The following is a 21,869-nucleotide window of genomic DNA, read 5'->3' on the forward strand; positions in this document are numbered from 1 at the left end:
AACTGGATATCAAAACACATCCCTAAGCTTCGAGTAGAAGCCAACCCGTAAACACACCGGCTCTTGTGCCTCAATGAAGGGGCCGATTTTCCACCGCACGCACAGCCCCTCGCCGGACAGCTGCTCTCTCTGGGAAAGGGCAGAGGGCACGGAGGGCTCCTTTGGGGGAGAGCGGCGATTTGCCTTTCTAAACACGCCATCAATCCACTGGCCTGGGGGAGGTTCATTCTGGACTGCAGAAGTGCAGCTGTTTTGGGTTCAATTTTTTTTTTTTTTTTTTTTGTCTCTTTGCTAAGGGGCAAAGGTGTCCAGCAGCCCCTCCCCGCACACAAAGGCTTCTCCGAGGAGAAAAACACCGAGCAATTTAAAGATTAAACCGGAAAATAAATAAATAAGCGCGGCTGGAGCAGCTCGGTTCAGCTCCATCCTCTGCGCGCACACAGCAGAGCTAACGCCTACCAGGGATGATGAAATGGGAAACGGAAATTACCATTTCAGACAACTTTTGGTATTGTTCCTCCCTGCACAGCGCTCACCCCAAAATGCGCTCCCCCCCTCGCCCCCGTGTTCCCCCAAAAACACCGGGTTGGGGGGGAGGCCGGACACCCCCAGAGCGCCGCGTTCCCCCCGCCCCCTAACAGCACAGGGCTCCCACGGGCCTCCGCACCCCGGGTATTTACCAGCCCCTGAGCTCGCTGTGCAGCCCCCAAACCCCCCCCGCCGCGCCGCCCCCTCCCTGCCCCCCCGCAGCCCTTTCTCGCCTTCAGCAGCCCCGAGCCGCCTCCGCCGCCCCCCAACACCCCCCGCCCGCTTCCAACCCTCAGCATGCCGCTCTCCCCCGGCCCGGCCCGGCCCCGCACTGCGCTCGCCCCCGCGGCTCCGGTGCCCCCCCCCGCCCCGGCCGCGCTGCTCTCACCCCCTCAGCACTCCCCGGCCGCCGCCGAGGCCGCGCTCCCCCCGCCAGGCCGCCGCAGCCGCCCCTCCCGCCTGGGCCTCGCTCCCCGGGCACCGCCGCCCCCCCCCGCCGCCCCTTACCGGCGCTCAGCAGGCCGAGGGCAGCGTCGCGGGGGAGCGCGGCCTGCGGCTCCGCCGGCCCCGCCGCATAGAGGGCCGGCGGGGGTGAGTGGCGGCGCTGGGCGGCGGGCGCGCGGGACTAGCGGCGGGCGCGCGGGCAGTGGCGGCGGCGCGTCCCGGCCGCGCGCTCCATGGCCCCGCCGCGCTCGGCCTCGGCTCGCAGCGCTGCCGCCCGACCGGACACCGCTGAGACGCCGCCGCTGATTGGCCCGCCGCGTCGGCGCGCCCCATTGGCGGAAGGGTGGATAGCGCCGCCGCGACGTCAGCGCGGGAGGGGGGGAGCGGAGGGAGGTGGAACGCGGCGACGCAGCGCCCCCCCTACACCGCGCCGCGCGCGAGGGCCGACGGGAGCGGGGAGGCGGGGCAAGGCAGAGAGGCGCCGGCCGCCATTGGCTGACGTGTCCTAGCGGCGGAGCCGCCCATTGGCGGTCTCCCCAGAGGTCACGAGCGCGGCGGCGTTTCCGGGGCGGGGGGCGGGTCGGCCCCGCCGCTGCCCGGCCCCGCGGTACGTGCGGGGCGTGATGGGGCCGGCCCTGCCCGCCCCGGGCTGTACAGCGGCCGCGGGGTCCGGCAGAGGCTCCGCACGGGATGGCGGCGGCGGGTGGTGCGGGGTCCGTCCCAGCGGGACTTTCCCCAGCGCTCCGGGCACCCCCGCCGGTTGTTCAAACCCACCCCTGTGCCCCGCGGTCCCGGTGCAGCCGATCGGTCCCGTCCCCTAACGGCTGGCCCCGCCGCGGCACCGGGCGCTGCCCCTTGTTTGTGCCAGACACCGCGAACGGGGACTCCCCGTTTTAACGTGGCCGGTGCCGCGGCTGCGCCGTTTGCCACCGACGTGCCCGGGAACGGCAGGTGCCGGGCTGGGCGAGGAGAGGCCGCCGGTGGGCGCGGGGGCCGGTCGGTCACACGTTCCGGTGCGGCGGGGCTGGCGGCACCGGCACTGACCGGCATCTCGGTCCCGCCTGCGGCCGCTGCCCCTGCGCTGCCGCAGACACCGCGCTGCGAGTCACGGGCTGGGGGCTCCGTTCCTCAGTCACCTTCTCATCAAATGTTCCTGGTGCCAAATGTTTGCTTTGGCTTTTAAAAGGGGCCACATTAAGGTGAAGCTCCTTGGAAGTTACTGACATAAACCATCGTTTCTGTGTCAGTGCAGCAGCGTAGGGTCAATGCAGCAGCACAGGGTCAGCGCAGCAGCACAGGATTAATGCAGCAGTGCAGGGTCGGTGCAGCAGCACATGATTAATGCAGCAGTGCAGGGTCGGTGCAGCAGCACAGGATTAATGCAGCAGTGCAGGGTCAGCGCAGCAGCACATGATTAATGCAGCAGTGCAGGGTCGGTGCAGCAGTGCAGGGTCAATGCAGCAGCGCAGGATTAATGCAGCGGCGCAGGGTCAATGCAGCGGCACAAGATTAATGCAGCGGTGCAGGGTCAATGCAGAGGCACAGGGTCGGTGCAGCAGCGCAGGGCGCAGCCCTCACGCCGTCCCTTGGCACTGGCTGCCACGCTGGTTTCTCCGCCAGCGTCCCGGGTGATGTCCACCGAACACCACGGCTGTGTCACAGCAGCTGTGCTCCTTCTTGCCCTGGGACAGGTCACTTGCTTCTGACCAGACAGTGTTTGTTGTGCCTGTTTTTTTTCTCTGATCCTTTTCCTCTGTTTCCAAACACTGATTGCATAACACCAAGAGGCCTTTGTGCTGTTTTTATTTACAGGGTCTCTTCTAAACCACAAAACCCGTGGCTCTCCAGACGAGGACAGTTGCTCTTGCTGGATTAGGCTCCCGCCTTTGTCCCACTGGGCTCGTGGAAGCGGCAGAAGTAAGCACAGTCATGCTGGCCGGCGCCATGCAGACCAGCAGCCACGTGACGCCGCGGTTCCTGCACCGGAGCAAACGCTGCCGGTGCCCGTCCTGTCCGGCTGCCGCTGGGCCTCGAGCCACGGCAAAGCCGTCGTGTCTCTGGACAGCCGCGCTGTTCCTGCCAGTTACGTTTGTGCTCTCCAGTGCTGCGGTAACTTCAAAAGCGCTGGGAGATCCTGATACTCAAACGCAGCTGCCGTGAGCTCAGCATGACCCTTCTGCAGGACTGGAATGCTCGTTGTGTATCTGTATTTCATACCATGCCAGAGCCCCTTTATGTCCTCAGGGTAAAGCACGTGCTGTGCAATCCCCTGGGGAAGGATCCTGTTTACGGAGCAGATCGTCACAGCAGGTACCAAATGGGGACACGTGCACAGTTCCGCACCCAGAGCAGGTGGCTGAGGTGCCCTGGTGTGGGTGGCAGCTGCCTGCGCGGCTGCGTCACTGGGGTTTGTTTTGGTTGCTGAGGATGGGGAACCCTTGGGGCAGCAGCTCTCAAACTATTTCTACCAGGGACCTCATCAGTAATCGTTCTGGGTTTTTAACTCCCCTTCTTCCAAGAGTGTGGCCCATAACTGTGATTGCTTTTTTGGCATTTGTAATTCCACATCGAGTCACACGTTTGGCAGCTTTAAGGACTGTTCTCATGTGCTGAGGATTCCAAGAGTCCCCTGGGAAGAAAAATCTCTCTGCTGGGCTGGGCAGCGATGCAGGAGTGGCTCAGGAGCACATGTCCGACTTCGCTGTTAAATAACAGCATGAGAGAGATTTATTCTGAGCCTGTTAAGCTGGTCCTGTGTTCTACTTAGGCTTAGTCTTTATCTCTACCCATCTTCCTCCTCCATAAGACCTACTAAACCAGTCAAAAGGAAGGTTGTTGGGGTGGTTTTGTCCTTCCTTTCATTAAGCTTCTTGTCATACTTCACTGAAAATAAGCGTTTGCCTCTCTGGTGCCTCTGAGTTAGTAGATGAGAGGGGAAATACGTTTTTTCATTTCCTAAATATAGTTGGCTGTAACGGCTTCCTTGGCAGCCATGAATGTCATCCAGGTCAAAGATCCAGAGCTGGGGCGGAAGTTAAATGCTTTCTGTGTCATCCTGAATTTTTTTTTATTTGAACGCAACAGTGTGGATTATCAACCTATTTCAGGGAGGGACATTAAAAGTACTTGGTGAAAGAAAGTGAACATTGGGAGTGGGGGCGATGATTTCAGTTGGGGCTGTTCTGCGGTTTTTCTAAGTGAGAATTCTGTGATGAGGATGTTTAACCTGCTTGGTTTTGTTACCCTTGGATGGCTTTTGCTCCTTGCAACTTCATTGTAATACTTAAGAGGGAAAAACAAATAAACAAACAAACAACCCTATATTTAATTGTTGGGCACCGTTATCCTTCACTAAAGGTTGTGAGCTCTCAAATCCTAAAATAAATCAAATATTCTGGTGCTGAGGAGGAAAGAGAACGTTGTGTGAGGGCAGAGAAATTAGGCCACTTGGGGAATGTGCTTTCAGGCCTATTTCTGTCTGTCACAGCAAACTAAAAGGACACTAATGTTGGGGACAGAGCTCTGTGACCCTTTTGTCCTTGCTCTGTTACGCTTTCCTTGTCTATCTCTGGCGTTGGCACCTGTGGCAGGCGCTCACCGGCTTTTGCAGCCCATGGGTAACCACATTCCTATCTCATCACTTCAGCCGAGCTCCCGTCATGTCAATTATATGGGCAAAAATACGCGGTGTGTTACTGTGGGGGCCGTTCTCTGCTGATTCAGCTCCTATCGGAACATAAAGATGGGAAACTATTTTTAATAGATTAGACAATGTGTGATTTACAACTGCTGCGGTCAGACGTCAGGGTAAATCCTGTGTGACCACTCAGTGCCAACATCACAGAGGCCAAGAGAATAAAACTTTAGAAGAACTTTAATGAGAAGAACCTTTACTTGAAGCTTGGCTTATGTTTTAGGTAATGTCATTATGAACATTTTGAAGAGAGATGGTTTTGGCAAACAAAGCAGCCATTTGGAAAGCCAGCAAGACGCAGAGCTGGTGCTCTGGATACTGCAGCAGAAACTTCCCTAACTCCGCACTATCTCATTTTTCTTAAATAAAACTACTCTCAAGCCATCCCTGTATTTTTGTTGTTGTTGTTAAAGGACAACTCCAACTTAAGACAAGCCCTCCTGCCTGTGATGCCATTAAGAAACAGAAGACTGGGCCTTCACCTGCTTTATAATAAGGTGGTTGCTCACAGATCTAGGAGATGTGATTAAATAATAAGGCTGAACTAATGCAACAGCTCACTCGTATCAAAATCCACATACTTCTGAAGGTCTGACTCCTCAGTGCAGCTCGCAGTGTCATCAGCTGAGTCCAGTACCAGCCCAGGAAAGCACCAGGACCTGATTTAACTCCCATGCTACACCACGCGCATGGCCTGCACAGCAGCAGCATTTTCGGTCCTCTCAAAACTCTGAGCTGCTCCTGTGGATAGTAAATCTATTTATGTGGTTCCCAAAGGACATTACACCCATGTGGACAGTAAGTCTGTGGAGGTTTAGGCCTCCTGCATCCCTGGAGGAGGACGCTTTCTGAGGGCAGTGGGCCCCTGCTGCTGGGGAAATGCCTTATATTGATGTTCTAGGTGTGAACTCGTGACAGTCCTGCTCTAATTACTGTTTTTATGATTCCTAATGACAGGCTTTAGGTTTCTAGCCTGCTTCTGGATTTCAGGGGTGTGGAGTGATAGTTGCTTGCTTGGAGCTTACTGGTCTCCTCCAGTCTGCGGGGTTTGGAGATGACTTCAGCCTCCTCCCGCACACAGCTGGGTTCCAGGGCTTCTCCCGGGCTCCGCACGCATCAGCAGCTCTCTGGGGAGTGCACTCCCGTGGAAAAATCTGCTCATTCATGGCCTTTGAGTTTCCCTCCTCCCGCTCTGCTCCTGCGAGCTGAGCCAGGAGGTGCCCGAGTCGCTCAGTCAGAGCGTTGCTCCTTCGTGCCCATGTTTCCTTTGCTTTTCTGGTGACGCGTAAGCCATGACTGGCAGGCGGTTCAGGCGCTGGCTGAGTCCCTGGGATCCCCTGCCTATCGCCATCTGTCACCTACCTGTCTGAAACTCTCTGGTCTTTGGAGATGAATGAGAGATAAGAGTTTGTACCCCAGCTCAGTGTCCCTTAGGCTGCCTTGCTGTGGGGCTGGGGGCCCAATCTGCCCCCCGGGAGGAGCCGTTTGGGTGCCGCGCTGCCCTGTGTGCGCCGAGGAGCAGGGAGGGAAGTGGCTCTGGCCACGGCAGCGGGAAGCTCTGGAACTTGCAGCAATCCCAAGCTGTTCCTGAAGGAACAGTGTGATGGTTTGGGGCTGGCTGGCTGGTACGGAAAGGCTCTCTGCTGAGCAGAGCTCACCCTGCTGAGGAGTTTTGCTGTGCTGGAGGGACAGGCTTGTGGTCTTTTAAGTGTGTCCTTTGTTGCTGCGCTTAAGGCTTTCCTGGATACTTGGCCTTGCTGTGTTGAAGGGGAGCATCTATCCCTTGACCTTGACTTGTCATCTGCAAAGAAGTAATCTAAAAAACCCATCTGGTATGTGACAGAGATGCACACTGCTGAGGGCTGCTGGAATGCACAGGGGCGTCCTGTCCAGCGCTGAGCTGTGCGGTTTTGTCCTGCCCCAGAGGAGTCCTGGCCTGGTGGGTAACACAGCGAGCCTTCATCTGTTAAATAAAAGTCTGACTTTGCCTTCTACCAGCTTCAGCTCTACATTTAATCCTTTGATTCATTATTGATGTGAAGTCTGTGGATGGCGCAGTGGCCACCTGATTCCAGGTATCCATTCGCTCGGTTTGCACAGTGCTGGGTTGGAATGAGTCTGAGCTCAGCTGAGGGGCTGGTGGCATCTGCAAGGAGCTTCCTGCAACTCGGGGGGCAAGATTGTCTTACAGGGAGCACGAAAGCAGGAGATGGGAGTTGGCTGTAGAAACTGATTTCTCTTGGCCTGAAACTTCCAGGGCTGGGGCTGCTAATGCTGCTGCCTGCTCCTGACCTGCTCAGCGATAAACCAGAGATTTCAGCCTCCAATCCCGTGCCTTTCCCCTGTAGTAAATACACGTGGCATTACTGAATGATGTCATGGCTGGAGCACAGCCCAGCGAGGCCAAGCCTGGATCAGGTTCTATCTGTTTTCTCAGCGTGCTGGCTGACTCCCAGAGGAGCACATTGCCAGGCCGAGGGCAGCCACCAAAGCCACCTTTCCCAAGGTCACCTCTCACACATGCGGAAGGGACAGTGCTTGCTTCCGCGTACGCAGTGCAGCCCGAGCTGCCCATGCTGAAGTCGCAGCGTGGCTGTGGTGGTCACTGGCTGCACACAGGGCAAAACCTCTTGATTCCTGGCGTCACTTTGTGTTGGCACCAGCGAGGACCCCCCAGCTCTCCCGCCTGGTGTTTCACCATCTGGTTGCCTCGGAGGCACCATATGAGAGGAGGAATCAGCTCCAGCTATGCGGTGTGTCTGTAGATAACCAGTCCTCCCAGTTCAGGATGGTTTTTGTCACATCAAGGGTTGCATCTGCTGGCTGGGAGCATCACAGTGAGAGCCCAGCTGCCCTACAGACCTGAAATGCTGCTTTTGCAGTCAGTGAGCCTGCCTGGACTCAGCTGGGTGGTCATCTGTGCTGGAGTTGGGACCCGTTCAGCTTTCGTTGCCCTCCATCATTAAATGGGTGCAGGTTTGTCTTCACTGAAGCTGGAGTGAAGCTGAAAGGCAGGCACGGTTAAACCCGATTGGCTGACAGGAGTCAGTAAAGTCCTGTCTGCACTGCACTGCTTTGCTTCTCATTGGCATGTAATTCCGTTTCAATGATGCAACTCTTTAAAAATAGATCAGGCCTAATTAGCAACAGGTCTAATCACAAAATCGATGGATGTGTGACATGCCTTGAGCGAAGGGGAGGTGGGATGCATGTGGCACTGGTGTCCTGCAGCAGGTCGCGCAGCCCCTCGGTTCCCAACACACTGTGCCGCAGTTGCTCCATCCCATGGTTCTGCACTGGAAATCCCGCACGTCTCAGCTCTGTGCAGATGCTGGAGGGAGCCTCCCCACCAGTCGGCATTTCCAAAGGAGCCATTTCCTCCTCCAAACAGCTGGAGTGTCAATAGCCCCCCTGCCATGCAGGGCAGATGAAGATGTGACACTCTGTGACAGCCACCTGCCTGAGCAGGGCGGGCACAGAACAAAGGCTTGTGCTCTGCCCTTGTTAGTGCCCAGCCGGAGCTTTTACTGCTGTCAGTCCCCACCACAGCTCTGCAGTGCCCGTCTCACCTCTGCTTTTGTGTGTGCCCCGGTCAGACCAGGCTCCTCACAGCCTCCAAGGGGACAAACGTGGGTTTCGCAGCCTCCAGCCTTGGCCAGGACAAGGGACAGAGATTCCCCCCAAGGCAGAGTGGGTGACGTGACCTTCAAACAGTGAGCATGCCAGGACAGCCAGCGTGGAGCGGAGACGGGCAGCAACGCAGCCACACGGCATCTCCTGGGCAGCTCAGCCGCGCCAGGCAGGATCTGTGGGGCGGAGGAGCCGCTGGTGTCTGCACAGCCGCTGTCACCTCCCCACCGCGACACTGCCAGCTATGGCCAGCCAATGTGGATTAATTGCAACCAGTTTAATTTTGTGTCTGTAAATTAAGCTGTTTGATGATTAAGCCAGTGATACAAAGAGACTTCCAGGAGTGAGGAGGACATTAACATGCTAATAGACCTTGCTGGGAGAAGGTTTACTGAGACATATCCCAGGGGGCAGATGACAATTAACATCCTAAGAGACTCTTCTAGAAAGAGGATGCTAATTCAGACCTGCTGGGAAGGGAGATAATTATTTATTATTATTTTATGTGACCCTGCAACCTCCCATTCAAGAATGCCCAAGATACTTCAGGACAGGTGAGCTGGGAGAACTACCAACAGTGATGGTACCTAAAAGTTGCCCTGGAGCCACCTGTGGGGAGACACACGGGCAGGAGAGAGGGAGAAAAATCTGCACAAACCATCCCAGGCAGCAAGACAGGAGAAGAGAAAGAAACACGAATTTTTGAAGACACAGCGAAGGAATTGGGCAGAAAAGACAGGCCTCGCAGGCCTGGTGAACAGAATGTTCATTTCAGGAGAGCAAGAAGGCTGTAACTGTGGCAGGAGGAGGGTGACGTTGGCTCTGAAATGCCTTCCTGCCCCAAAGAAACACTCAGCAGAGGACACGGAGCCCACCCACTCTGCTGTGCACAACTAGTGCAGAATAGGAAGACATTACACAAGATTTAGGATCAGAGACTTAAAATACAATGACCTTTGTGATATCTCTACATAGGGGACTTAACACCACTCCTAACCTTGCCACGCTCTGCTGTAATGCTGGGGGGTTCCACCACTGCTACAACCGCGCTCCTGCACAACCGCAACGCTTGTAAATGCCCACAGCGTCAGTCGCGTTGTTCCTTGGCTACTGGGAGTTGTCAAACACATTGTAACAGCTTCTCCACAGAAGATAGATCATGGGAGCCAGCTAACCTGCCCACCCAAGAGCAAACACGTAAATGTATTTATATTTGTTGACTCATTTTACTTCCAAGCATACTTGTTAATCCATCATGCTCAGCTGCAGACACTAAATGCTGTTTTCTATCAGAGCTAATTCATACCTTAAGCTATCAGAACGGGAGCCTTCCTCAGCACCGGCCGCAAAGGGAAGGAGCTGGTCTCTGTTGAATCTGAGACTGCAGAGGTGTTTCTTTCTTCTTCTCCCAGCTGTTACAATCATGTGGGACATGACATTAAGCGTGATAAAGCCGGGCTATTTGTGTACTTGGGACTGCTCTCCCTGCCAGCCGAGCTGCCACCATGAAGGCGGGTGGGCGCGGGTGGGCGCGGCCTCCGTCCTGCACCTGCGGGAACCTGTTTGCTCCTCCCAGGTGTTTGTTCTCCTCCTGCCCAAATCTGCTGGGAGAGGCCTGGCCAAGACCGGGCTGCAGGACCCGCCTGCGCTAGGCCTGGCTGGTCTGTGGGAACTGTCTGCTCCAGGGAATCCAGCCAGGCAGACCTTGGCCGGAGGCTCGTCTGCGGAGGGCAGGCGGCCTCGGGGGGCGGCCGGGCTGGGCTGTGGGGGCCCCGGCCAAGGCCAGGCCGCAGGATCCTGGGCCCGGGCCAAGGCGGGGCGGCGCTGGGCCGGGCCGGGCTGTGCCGATGCTGGCGGGGCGGCGCTGGGCCCGGCCGGGCTGTGGGCCCCGGGCTGGGCCGGGTCTCGGGGCCGGCGGGCGCCGGGATTCCCCGTTGCCACGGTAACGGCGCGGCCGGCCCAGCAGCCCCCGCGCGGCTGCAGCCGGGGGCGGGGCCAGCGGGCGGCCGTCAGCCCCGCCCTGCCGCCGACGGTTGCGCCCGCCATCTTGAGGCATGGCAGTCTCGCGGCCGCCGGCCCCTTTCCAAGATGGCCGCTCGCTCCTCACCGGACACTTCCGTCCCCGCTGAGGCCTCCGGCTCCCGGCGCGGCGGCCCGTTGGCGCGGGCCCCTCGGCGGCCCCTCGGCGTTCGGTAACCGTCGCCGCCCCTCAGAGGCCTCCAGGCGGAGCGGGTCATGGCGCTGCTGCGGCTGCTGCTGCTCCAGGGACGCTGCAGCTGCTGGCGGCGGCCCGGCCCGCGGCCAGTCCCGGCCTGGCCCCGGCCCTGGCCCGGCGGCGGTTCCCTCGGCGCGGGACGCGGCCTGCAGGTAACGGGGCCTCCCCTCGGCCTCTCCGCAGCGTTCCCGAGCGGGCAGCGGCCCCCGGGGAGCGCCCGGAGCAGCGGAGCGCGGGGGAGGCGGGTCAGCACTCAGAGCATCGCGTTCACATGGGCTCGTGCTTCGAGATGGGAGAGAAACACACAGAAAACAGCGATTAAATTAACTGACACGGTGATATTTTAGCGGGGTGTGCTATAACAGGACAACCAGTGATGGTTTTAAACTAGAAGAGGGGAGATTCAGGCTGGACGTGAGGAAGAAATTGTTGCCCCCGAGGGTGGTGAGAGCCTGGCCCAGGTTCCCAGAGAGGTGGTGGCTGAACCATCCCTGGAGACATCCCAGGCCAGGCTGGACGGGGCTCTGAGCAACCTGAGCTGGTGCAGATGTCCCTGCTCATGGCAGGGGGGGCACTGGGGGAGCTGGGAAGGGCCCTCCAACATAAACTGTCCTGTGATTCTAAGGTGTCTCTGGTGAGACCAGCCCGAAGGTCGGCCACTTAAGTGCTGTGTGACAGTAACTTGGGGGAAATATCACATGAAGAGAATACCTAGGCTGTCGTAAGCCAGAAAACATTGATTAAAGGCCGTTTTCTGACTTGCATTCCATGTGATACACGCACTCACCACATTGGTGTGCACCAAGGCGTTTTCCCATCTTGCTGTGCTGCTGGTGTCACAGGGCTCTCCAACATGGCCCTTGTGCAGAGTCATAGAATCATCGTGGTTGGAAAAGACCCTCAAGATCATAAAGTCCAGGCAACACTTTGTTTAAACGAGGCCTCCAACATGATTTAAGACTTTTTTTGTATTTCTCTTCAGTGCAGTGTAAAAGCACTGGCTGTCCAAGTATGTGAAGGAGGAAGAACAATTGTGAGGCTGATCTGTGAATCGTGCCAGGTTTTTCTGTGATCCATTTAAACCAGTCTGAGCTGTTCTGTTCTAGCAAGTATCGATCCCAAGGGGTTACCCTGAGCCAGCCCCAGCAGTTGTTTTGCTGCTCTGCAAACCCAGAAGGAAGGGTGAGGGATTTCAGCCCTGAGAGTGCTGTCTGGTTTGCGGCACAGGGGTTTGTAGAGGGGTGGCAAGTCAGAATCACACATTGGAGAAGGGGCAAGACTTGCGTTCAGTGGGAATATTAATTAGTAAATAAATGTTGGTTCACGTGTTGTGGAGTTGCCTTTAAATGGGAATATCAGCTGCAGGATGGCTCCCTGGGGAAAGAGCCGTGTTGTCCTTACTGCCCTGCAGCAGTTACAGAGCAGAAGTCCTGAAGATTTCCTTTTGTGGGAGGGTATCTGTACATTTTAAGCACTGATTTCTAACATATCTTTGTAATGAAGAACAGGGAGGAAAAAAAGATACAATTTTCAAGTTTTTTGAGAACATGTTTCTATTTATACATGTGTTTTCTTTAAACTGGGTTATAAACAACATCTTCAAAGTCATATGGCAAGTCCACAGCACAACAGGGCGTAATATTCAGGTCTCCCAGCTGCTGGTCCTGCAACTTACCCACAACGTTTTCACATTTAGAAATGTGAGTTTCATAGCATACAGAAAGGTTAAATAGTCATGATATTTTTCCCATAGTTTTTGTGGTTTTTTTTTTCTTTATTTTCTTCCTCAGAGCCTTCTGTCGCAAACACTTTCCCCCACACGTCAGGGTCTCAGTGGAGTCCTGGTGAAACAACACGTAATTCGAGATCCACTCAGGCTTTGGAGTCTCTTAGGTGAGTCCTGAAACAGGCAGAGGAGACGAAAAGGTCTTAAGAGTACTGACTTTTCCCTACCTTCACTGCCTGTGTTCCTGAAACTGAAATCAGGCTGTTCTGTTCTTGGCTTTAGAAGCTGTGTGTATTTTGCGGGGTTCTAGGTTTTGGTTGGTGACAGGGATGAACAATGGCACCTTTCCACAAGGAGCTCAGCATGATTAAGTAAGCACTTGAGTCATTAGACCTGCAAGCTAATTGAAAAACTGCAATTTGAAAGTGGAGAATCTTTCTCTGCCTCATTACCAAAGCCTGAGATGAAAATGTCATGCACCTTTGTGAGAAATCACACCATCTGACCTTGCTGAAAGCTTTGCTTTGGAACAAGTTAAACGCGTGTGTTAGAAAATGTATTCTGAATTAGAGCAGAAGCACAGAAGGGTAAAACAAAGGCAATTATTGTTGTTGCTGCCTTCAGATTGGAAAGATGAATTTGCCGGTACCTTTGAGATCTGAACAAAGCTGGTCATGGCTGTTCTGGCCGGTGTGGGCCTGGGGAGCTTGAGCTGCTTTACCTTTAAGAGGTTTCTTTTTAAAGTTAAAAATATATGCATAATCTTTCAAAAGGCAGCAAACCCTCTAGTAGAACACGCAGTGGACAAGCAGCCCAGTTTCTGGGCTCACTCCTCTTTCTGGAGCCGCCGTGAAAGACTGTGGGAGGTGGAAGCACCTGCTGTCCGGTCACTTGTCTTCTGAGCTTTCTGCATTTTCCTGGTGGAAAAAGCCTTTGGTTATTGTTTTGTAGCAACAACTGTGAGTCTTGCTGGTTGTAGCCTTACTTTCTTGGTTCTTATTAGAGTATCCTAACAGCATTTACTGAGAAATCAGCATTTAACTCGGTACATATATTGCCTTTAATAAGCGTTTACAGTTCCTGTTGGGAGGCTGCTCTTACTTGACCACACTGGTGTTAACTATGGTTATGCCTTGGGAAATGTGTATGTTTCAGCACTGAAGAAATTTCTCCAAATGATTTTATTTGCTCCATTAAAATAATCTCTGAAAAAAAGACATATCTTGATTGGATTGTCAAAAAAATATTCTGTAAGGCAACGGAAGGAGCCTGTCCCACCACTGCTCCCCCGGTGCTGTCCCATTCACTGGCACAGGACAACACTGCGCTTGGGTGCCTGTGGAGCTTTGCTTGCTCTGCATTTGGAGCTCCTGTGTATTTTTGCCGTCCTCACTCCCCCTTTCTCACTGTCTGCTGGTAATAACTCTTGAACTCTGCTTACCTGCAGGTAGCACTTACTGGTTTAGTACTTCAGGTTCTTGGAGGAGTAACCAGAAGAATGGAGGATTCAAAAGGAAATCTCCGCAGGAGGACGAGGGTATGTACAGGCCAAAAAGATGTTTAATGAAACAAACCGTGTGTGAGGGGTGAGGGTGTTCAGCCTGGAAGACCCACCTTAATGCTTCTGTCTCTGGTGGGTGCTGCAAACTTGTACCTGCACCTTCCCACCTCTGCGAGCCTGCGGCTGAGAACAAGTTGAAAGGGTTAGTTTTGGTTTAGATGATGGAATATTAAGGTTTAAGACAGATCATTAAGCTGATTCTCTTTCTGTGCCACTTTGCATCCTGTGCAAATAACTTTATTGGTGTTTGCCTTAGTTATGCAGCCTTACAAAGGGGAAAAGTATTAACTGAGTCTTGCCGTGGAGGTTTTGTTGCAGACCATTTTGACTCAATAAACTTGTATTAAATAAATTCAGGGGTTTTTAAGATGGATTCTGGTTTTTTTCTTGTATTTCATTTACCTTCACTGTGGATGTCTCTCTGCTCCTAGAGATTTTCAGAGCTCAAAGTTAAAAATAGATTCCTTAAAGAGTTCTTAGCTGTCTTACTGATGGCACTTGCTCAGAATTTTTCTTTATTTTTAAATCAGTCTCTCTAGAATCTGGTTTTTACATGTCTTATACCACCTAAGCCCCAGGCATCCTGCTGTACAGGACTTTTTGAAAATGAGTTTTCTCTCACTAAATGTGTTCTGTAGCCAGGGATGTGCGTGGTGTGCCACATGATGTTGAGAACTACCTTAAGCTTAACAGGATGGGGAATTTAATGACACTAATGGAGGGGGGTGCAGGGGAATAACTTTAGTGTATTAAACAAAACCCTAGTGCAACTTCTGCCCGGCAGCGTTCTGGTCCCTGTGGGAGGCACCGTTGTCTTCTACCCGTAGATATTCACCAAACATTTTTCAAATACGAGCAGATCTGTGGCTGGTCCTTGGTATTGTTGTCGGCTTTCTGCTGTTTGTAGATTGACAACAGCTGCATTCCATTTAAAAATTGTAATTTGACTTTTCTGCAAGGAGAATCCTGTGCTTGTTTGTGAGTACATGCCTCCCAAGAACTGAAGTGCGTGCAAAGGTCTGGGCTCTGGATAAGACAGTTTTCAGACTCCGGTGTGGATTTTTAGCTGTGAGGTCCAGAGCCAATGGCTTGGCCTGGATCTGCTGGCCTGGTGGAGCGATTCAAGAACAGGGTGTCAGAAATGGCCCAGGTGAAGGTCTCATTCTTGTGTCTCGGCAGTAATGCTTGCAGAAGCATAACAGACCAGAGCATTTTCTTCATTTTGTGACATTAGTTGGTGCTTGCAGGGGCTGGTGATGCCTCGAGCGAGTTTGTCTGTCTGCTGTGCTACTCATTTCCTGGCCCTTTGAGTCAGGAATAAACCTGGAGATGGAGGGCTCCAGGCCTTGGGAAGCACTTAACATCATGCTTAAGTCACACAGGTCATGATATAATTTTATAAATTACACATTAAACTTTTACCTAGGTATCATCAAATGATGCAATAGCTTGGCTTTTCCTTTGCTGTGCTTAAACACAGTGGTTGAATCGTCTCGGACTGACTGACTTTTGAAGTAAAAGCCGTCAGCTGCCACTGACTTTTAGCCTGGCTCAAGTCATTGCAGTTTTTTGAGGGAAGAGCTTGGCTGGTTTGATCCGTTTAACTGGGTTGAAGTCGTTGTTAAATGTCCCCTCGTTAAATGGGATGCAAGTGCAGGTATTGCGGGGTCCTTGCTGAGGAAGTCGGAGCAGAGAGGTTGGGCTCTCGGTGTTTGCGAGGCCACGTGGGGTGACGAGGCAGTGCCGTGGAGCAGCGGTGCAGCTGTTAAATCAGCGAACAGCAATGTGCTGTGTGCGGCGGCCGCTGTTCTCCCGTGATTAATGGGCAGCTTGGCTTTGGGAGGTGGAACGCTACCCCCCGTCTCCAGGGGAATCCTTGTCTCTGCAGTAATTATTAAAAAGAACTCTTCAAACTGTCACTGCAGCCCTTGCAAGGTTTTAATCAGAGAGTTCAGATGTGGGGTTAATGGCAAATCATTGCTTCATGGAGGCTTTTTGAGACGAAAAAGCTGGAAATGTTCCCACAGCTGTTGCTTGTGAGTGTCGCATCCAGTTACTGGTTCTCATTTACGAAATATCGTGGGGTAGCTTCTGGTGCAATATGAATGTTACGCTGTAAAGACAGCCATACTTTACATGAGCTTAGAGATAGATTGATTTTCTTTTTTTTTTCCTTAATTAAATGCAGAGTAAAGTTTTGTGTTGCCTTCTAGAATTTTTTTTTTTTGCTGAGATTATTCAGCTGTAGGTTAAAGGTCCTAGGCAAATCTAATTCCTGGAAACTGGAGAAGTTGGTTGTGCTTGGATGTCTAACGGGCAGCGTTTACCCTGCGGTGATCTTCTTGTGACCGTATGCTCAGTTGTGTGCTTTAGAACATATATGCATCCTCACTTTGTCTGAAATTGAATACAGGAAAGTGCTTTAGCAAGAGTTGACTCTGACATCTCCAAGGAACTTGTGTAGCGATAGATGGACTTTCTTTGTGTCAGTACTTGCTTTGCCAGGGTAGTTTATTTTCCCTATAGTATCTTTCTTTTACAATTTGCTCAGCTTTTCAGGATATTGCTCAGACTAAAGCCTCTATCATACTATATTCTAATTTTCTTTACTAAGACTATACTGGATGTCATCCTGCAGCTTTGATGAATTGCTTTGTTCTAATGAAGCTGGATCTAGCAGATAACAGAAGTGAGGAGATGGCATCGATGGGCTGGGCACAGCATCTGAGCTTGTCACTGTCCTTTGGAATTATGATCTTATCTGAAAAGCTGCATTGTTTCTATTTAGGAACAAGCCTTTCCTGTTAAATGTGGAGCAGAGTGAGGAAAGGAGTGACAAATGATGCTGCGTAGCTGAAGGACAGAGCACTTTTTTTAGCATCTGTCTGGGTCATATGTTTGTCCCCTGGTTTTGTGGCAGTGTGCGTAGAGTCTAATTGATGGCCGGTGATAAATGCTAGTGTCAGAACATTTGTTAGGAATTTGCAAATAAATTTAATCTGGGCTGCAGCAAGCAGATGCGCCAGCAGTCCAGTGGCACAGAATTAATTTATTTCTGGGTGTAGAATAGTATTTATGTATGCCATGTTGCTGTTGATGTTAAATTGTATATCAGGAACAAATGCTAAATTATATATCAAGAACATCCACATATGACTGGAAAGAGGAGGAGACATTTGTTGTCATCGTAACAACCGAAACTCTAGCAGTTGCCATTGAACTGTGCTGTGACAGCCCTTTGCAGACCACAGAATTTTAAATTTGCCTGCGCAGTGCAAAAATGTTGGGAGTCTGGAAAGATAAAAAAGGTTTGGTAACAAATACTTGAAGTAAACCATCCCTTTTTCTCATGTCATCACTTCAGTATGTCACTAGTACAGTAAAGGCGGGGAAGGCACATCTGGCATGGGATCCCTCTTTGATGCACATCCTTAGTGTGGACAAGTTAGCAAACCTTTTTAAACAGGAGGTTGGTTGTGTAGCATGGCAGAAAATCTGTGCAACTTTGTTGAGACAGTGGGATTGATTTGCAGTGTATTTATATGCATAGGTGAGCTGCAGATCTTGTCTCTTGTGCTGTTTCAGATTCACTGCAAATGCAGGTATTTTCTGAGGTAGCAGAAACATTGTTGGCCTCGTGATCCAGGGTGCCAGCGGGTCGGGAGCTCCCCAGGAAGCAATTCTCTCTCATAACACTGTGCTGGGTGATTTGCCAGTGACGCTCTGGCTGGTTTTACTCATATTTTCCAGTGGGTGTGTCAGCAACAGCCTGAGGACTCAGCAGCGTAGAAGCACGTTATACAGAAATGGGCTACAGTCAGTCTTGAATCCGATTTTTAACAACGAGGGTCTGATGGCTTTATTTGGTCTGTATCCATATTAAGCAAGTGAGATTGTCTCTTGTTTTAGCACAGAGTGACATTTAGTGGGATTGTGATGGGTCTAGTGGACTGTGAGCATCTGAAGTCTCCTGGACCAGGATTAAACTGCCTTAAAACAGGATCTACCAACCAGGGCTCTTCAAAATACGTCTGAGATTGCTGTCTGCCTTTGTACTCAATCAGTAACTTGTGGAGGCGAGGGGCTTTCTTGGGCCCACTGGTGCTTCAATTCTTCCTTTTACTGGAGCAGCAATTAGAGCGAAAGAGGTGATGATCCTGCATCGTCTTCTGTGTCCGCAGTGCCTCAGCACCTGGCTTTTGGGGCACTGGGGAGCAGCTGCAAATAGCCACAGCTGTGTGATGCATGTGGATTTTCTGCTGGCCAGCAGGATGCAAATAGTTGCCTGAAAGAAGGCAAATTTAAGGGTAAATCTGAGTGCTTGTATTTCCATAGCTGGGCTTTGGGCTTGTTCGCGTGTACAGCTCAGGGCCTGTGGTCTGACAGCCTGGAAAGGTCTGGGAATGTCATGCGATGCAAAAAAACTGACTCACTTGTGTGACCTTGGGCAAGTCCCACACCAGAGCCACACCAGAAAATTGCTCTTGGGCAAGAGCCACACCAGAAAATTGCCAGTGCAGCGCAGGTTGAGTACCGCTCCTGCAGCTGGGCCTTCGGGAGAGCCAAACGTGCAACAAACAAACCCCACAAACTTTAACAATTCTGTTATGTGTATCTTTGTCATTAAATTGTCCCTCCTTTGGGTCAGAAAGCTCTGCAATTATGTTTGTGTCTTTTTTTTACACCGCTATTTTTCTAAAGAGGAAGAGAAACGCAGGAAAAGGGAAAATCAAATGCATCTGGAGCGCTTACGGGCTCTCCTCATCATCACCTTCATCATGCTGATGTTTCGGTTCACGGTCAGTGAGAACAGAGAAGGGACCAACATTTCCTGGAACTACTTCGTGAATGAGATGCTGGCAAAGGGGGAGGTGCAGAGGATCGAAGTGGTGCCGGAGAGCGACATTGTGGAAATTTATCTGCACCCGGGAGGATCTCCGCACGGACAAGTTGTGAGTGACTTTCTACAATTGCAACGGATGATCTTAGATTATACCGTTGAGAGGAACTGAATTAAGGAATATATATGTTTGGTAAGACTATAGCTGGTAAATTTGCTCTTTATTAATTTTTCTCTTTCTTGTATTTGAAGTTCAGGGGACTTCTGTTACTTGTATCAATCTGGAAACTAAAACTTTTATTTTAAATTGTAACAGTAATTAATAATGACCTGGAAGAAAATCTTGCGTATGTCTAAAAAGCTGGAAAAACTCAGTAGTTTTTTCTGCCGGCTCAGTCTGGTATGTGAGAAGGTATCTAAAGATTGCGAACTCTTATTACCAAATCCTGTTTCAAAAATTTTCTCCTATTTGGATTTTAGTTTCAAGTGTTCTGTCAAACTCCATCAGACTTTCTTCCTAAATCTTCCAAATCTTCCAAAATGGAAACAAAGCGAAGTTTGGTCACGTACTTACTTCCAGGAGTTGCCGCTAAGATCATTACAGGCTGCCTTGAGAGATTAAAATATTGGTTTTGGACACATCCCATTTTGTTTAGTGATTTATGATGCATTTGCAAACTGCTGGATGAAATTAGTTTCTGATAAAGACAAAGAAACAAGGTCCACGAAGTCTGATGCACTTTTCCATTTATAGTACAAAAGTTTGTCTGAGCCCAAGGTGTCAATATAACTGGGTTTATAATACTAACTCCATCTTCCAGTTTGTTGCATCTCATTTTTTCTAAAGAGCTGAGAGTTTTTGGCTTTTCTGCTTTCGTAAGGTGCTGAAAAGCCTGGGGGTATCCCCAGGTTCCTTTGGAGCCCTCGTGCCAGTTCCCTGCTCCTGAGTTCATGGATGCAGCAGCATCAAGGGGTGCAACGTAAAGCTAATTTTTGTCTGACTTGTCCATGCTGTGCCCTTGTGCTTGTTGCTGTATTCTTACACTACACTACTTAAATGCTGCTTTTGATTTCGTGTCCCCAGAATGTTACCCTGTTGTACACAATGCGGGTGGCAAACATTGACAAATTTGAAGAGAAGCTGAGAGCTGCGGAGGACGAGCTGAATATTGATGAGAGAGAGAGAATCCCCGTTTCCTACAAACATCCTGGCTTTTATGGAAAGTATGATAGAAATTTATGCTGACTGTTGATCTTGTATCGGTGACAACATCCCTCACTTGGAAAGGAAAGTCCCTTTCAACTAGATGTTGTTATTATAAATATAGAACAAAAAAGTGGTCTCAGTTTTGGAGCGCCTACCCTGTTCTTCAGATATAGACACACTCTAGATGTGCCTTAATGCTTGAAAAGTGAGGGTCCCAAGAAGGTGTGTGGAACTGCAGCATGCAGCAGACTGTTTTGGGTCAGTGTCAGCAAGTCTGAGGAAAGTCTGTGTTCTTGCAGAGCTGAGCACTTTTTGTCCGTGTAATCAATTATTCAAGTGCAGAGTGGGATAGAAACCCTGACTCAACAAGTGCTGTTCCAGCCTGGTGCTGCATGAGCCTTGCCCATCAACACGCTCTGAGGAAGGTCTGTGGTGGTGGTTCAGTCTGTACAAATAACCACCTCATCCTGGCCGCACCTCCGAGAGCAGCCCGTGTGTTACCGCTGCGCCACATACCGAGCTGAGCCACTTTGATGCTCGCGTACAAAATCCCCGTGAGAGGAGTGCTTGTGTTAAACTTCCAGCCCTGTTCTGTTACCTGAAACCAAGATCGTTTGCTTAAAAAAAAAAAAATAATAATGCTAAGAGCTTTTAATTCTGAAATGAGCTATTATGAATGAGAAGAGGGGAGATCTGCCAAAAGACTGTAGAGCGCTGGCTGGGCTTTATTCTGTGCTTTCATGTGATGTACGAGTGTTCTGTGGTCATTTGCTGCTGAGGTGGCTTATTTGCCCTTTTGTTAAGACCAGCAGCATGTTTCTGCAAAACAGGATTTATGGGCTCCAGAGTACAAATGTCAGGACCTTTAAAATACTGAAAAAGTTATCTTGAGTCGTATTTACCAAGTTATGGCCAAGCATTTCAATTTGTACCTGTCTCACTTCTGTCCTTTCAGTGACATCATTTCCCTGATAGTGACGCTTGTGGCTGTGTCCATGTTGTGGAGCATCTTTCGCCTCATCAGGGTTGCGAGCCGGGTGGGAGGATTCAACGCCTTTGTGAGTATCCTGGATGTTGAGGTTGGTTTGCAGCCTGTGGGTAGTCCTGTCTTCTGCTGGCCTAATCTCCTCCCTTTTCCCCAGCAAAATCAATGCAGAATGGGAATTAATTGGTGCCAAGGACTCTTCAGTCTTGACACATCTTGCATCTGTGGATTGTGCAGTAACCGGCCGTGGCGGAGGCTCTTGCTCTCCCCGGTGGCAGGAAGGGCTGAGCTGGGTGAATTTGCAGTCCCGTTTGCTCTGCTATTTTCAAAGCTTGCTAATGAGTTGCAGCTGCAGATGGTGTTTTTCACTGGCTCCTGCCAATATGCCTCCCATACAGCCAGAAGTAGGAATTGCTGCTTTCTGCAAAATGAGTTCTCAATTTATAAAATATGTTCAGATTCTGGATTTCATTATGTGTTGGCCTGTTCTGCTCATGCCACATGCCTCACTTGCAACATCAGTCAAATCTCCGCCTCTCCTCTTCCACCCTTGCAAGGATCAGCTGATGAAATTCTGCAGAAATCAGCCCGGGGTGCGCTGCCATTGACCGCAGGGATTTGGGGATGAAAATACGGTGAATCCAGTCCCTTGTCAGATTTCCCACTCAGTCTCCTCTGTGATTCTCTTCTGGCCTTGGGATTCTCTTTACACAAAGGGATGCAGCTGCTCAGAGGAGAAGAATATTTTAAAGTGTTGAGTAATGAGGGCCTTGAGGACTCGATTCTGTCCTTGCATAAGTGGGGACAGCCAGGCCCTGCATGTTTAACTCTTCAGTTGGATAAGCTGGTGTTTCTGAGGCCTAAGAAGTTACAAACTTCCTTCTCAAAAGAAAAAAAAAAAATCCCAAGTAACTTTCTTCAGTCTGAACGTAATGAGGAGTTACATGTAGGGCATTTAAATAAATTCTTGTTTGGACTGTCACTGTGGCTTAACACACACCAGGAGACTGAAATGCAGTGGCTGTTAAATTTGGGAACC

The 21,869-nt window shown here is 51.2% G+C and overlaps 2 protein-coding genes across 2 annotated transcripts in view; one reads left to right on the forward strand and one right to left on the reverse strand.

Moving 5' to 3' along the window:
* Window positions 1-1,218, reverse strand: part of ANKRD11 (ankyrin repeat domain containing 11) — a 141,374-nt gene extending 140,156 nt beyond the window's left edge. Inside the window, exon 1 of the mRNA XM_065640605.1 lies at window positions 1,036-1,218. The gene's annotated coding sequence lies outside the window, so the exon portion shown is untranslated. The remainder of the gene's footprint in view (window positions 1-1,035) is intronic.
* A 9,131-nt stretch (window positions 1,219-10,349) lies between these two features.
* SPG7 (SPG7 matrix AAA peptidase subunit, paraplegin) overlaps window positions 10,350-21,869 on the forward strand; it is a 29,693-nt gene continuing 18,173 nt past the window's right edge. Inside the window, exons 1-6 of the mRNA XM_065640857.1 lie at window positions 10,350-10,663; window positions 12,302-12,404; window positions 13,685-13,774; window positions 18,500-18,750; window positions 19,723-19,862; window positions 20,801-20,903. Coding sequence (XP_065496929.1) covers window positions 10,532-10,663; window positions 12,302-12,404; window positions 13,685-13,774; window positions 18,500-18,750; window positions 19,723-19,862; window positions 20,801-20,903 — 819 coding nt within the window. The 5' untranslated portion in view covers window positions 10,350-10,531. The remainder of the gene's footprint in view (window positions 10,664-12,301; window positions 12,405-13,684; window positions 13,775-18,499; window positions 18,751-19,722; window positions 19,863-20,800; window positions 20,904-21,869) is intronic.

Source organism: Caloenas nicobarica, chromosome 9, assembly GCF_036013445.1.
Source record: "Caloenas nicobarica isolate bCalNic1 chromosome 9, bCalNic1.hap1, whole genome shotgun sequence".
Classification (NCBI taxonomy): Eukaryota; Metazoa; Chordata; class Aves; order Columbiformes; family Columbidae; genus Caloenas; species Caloenas nicobarica.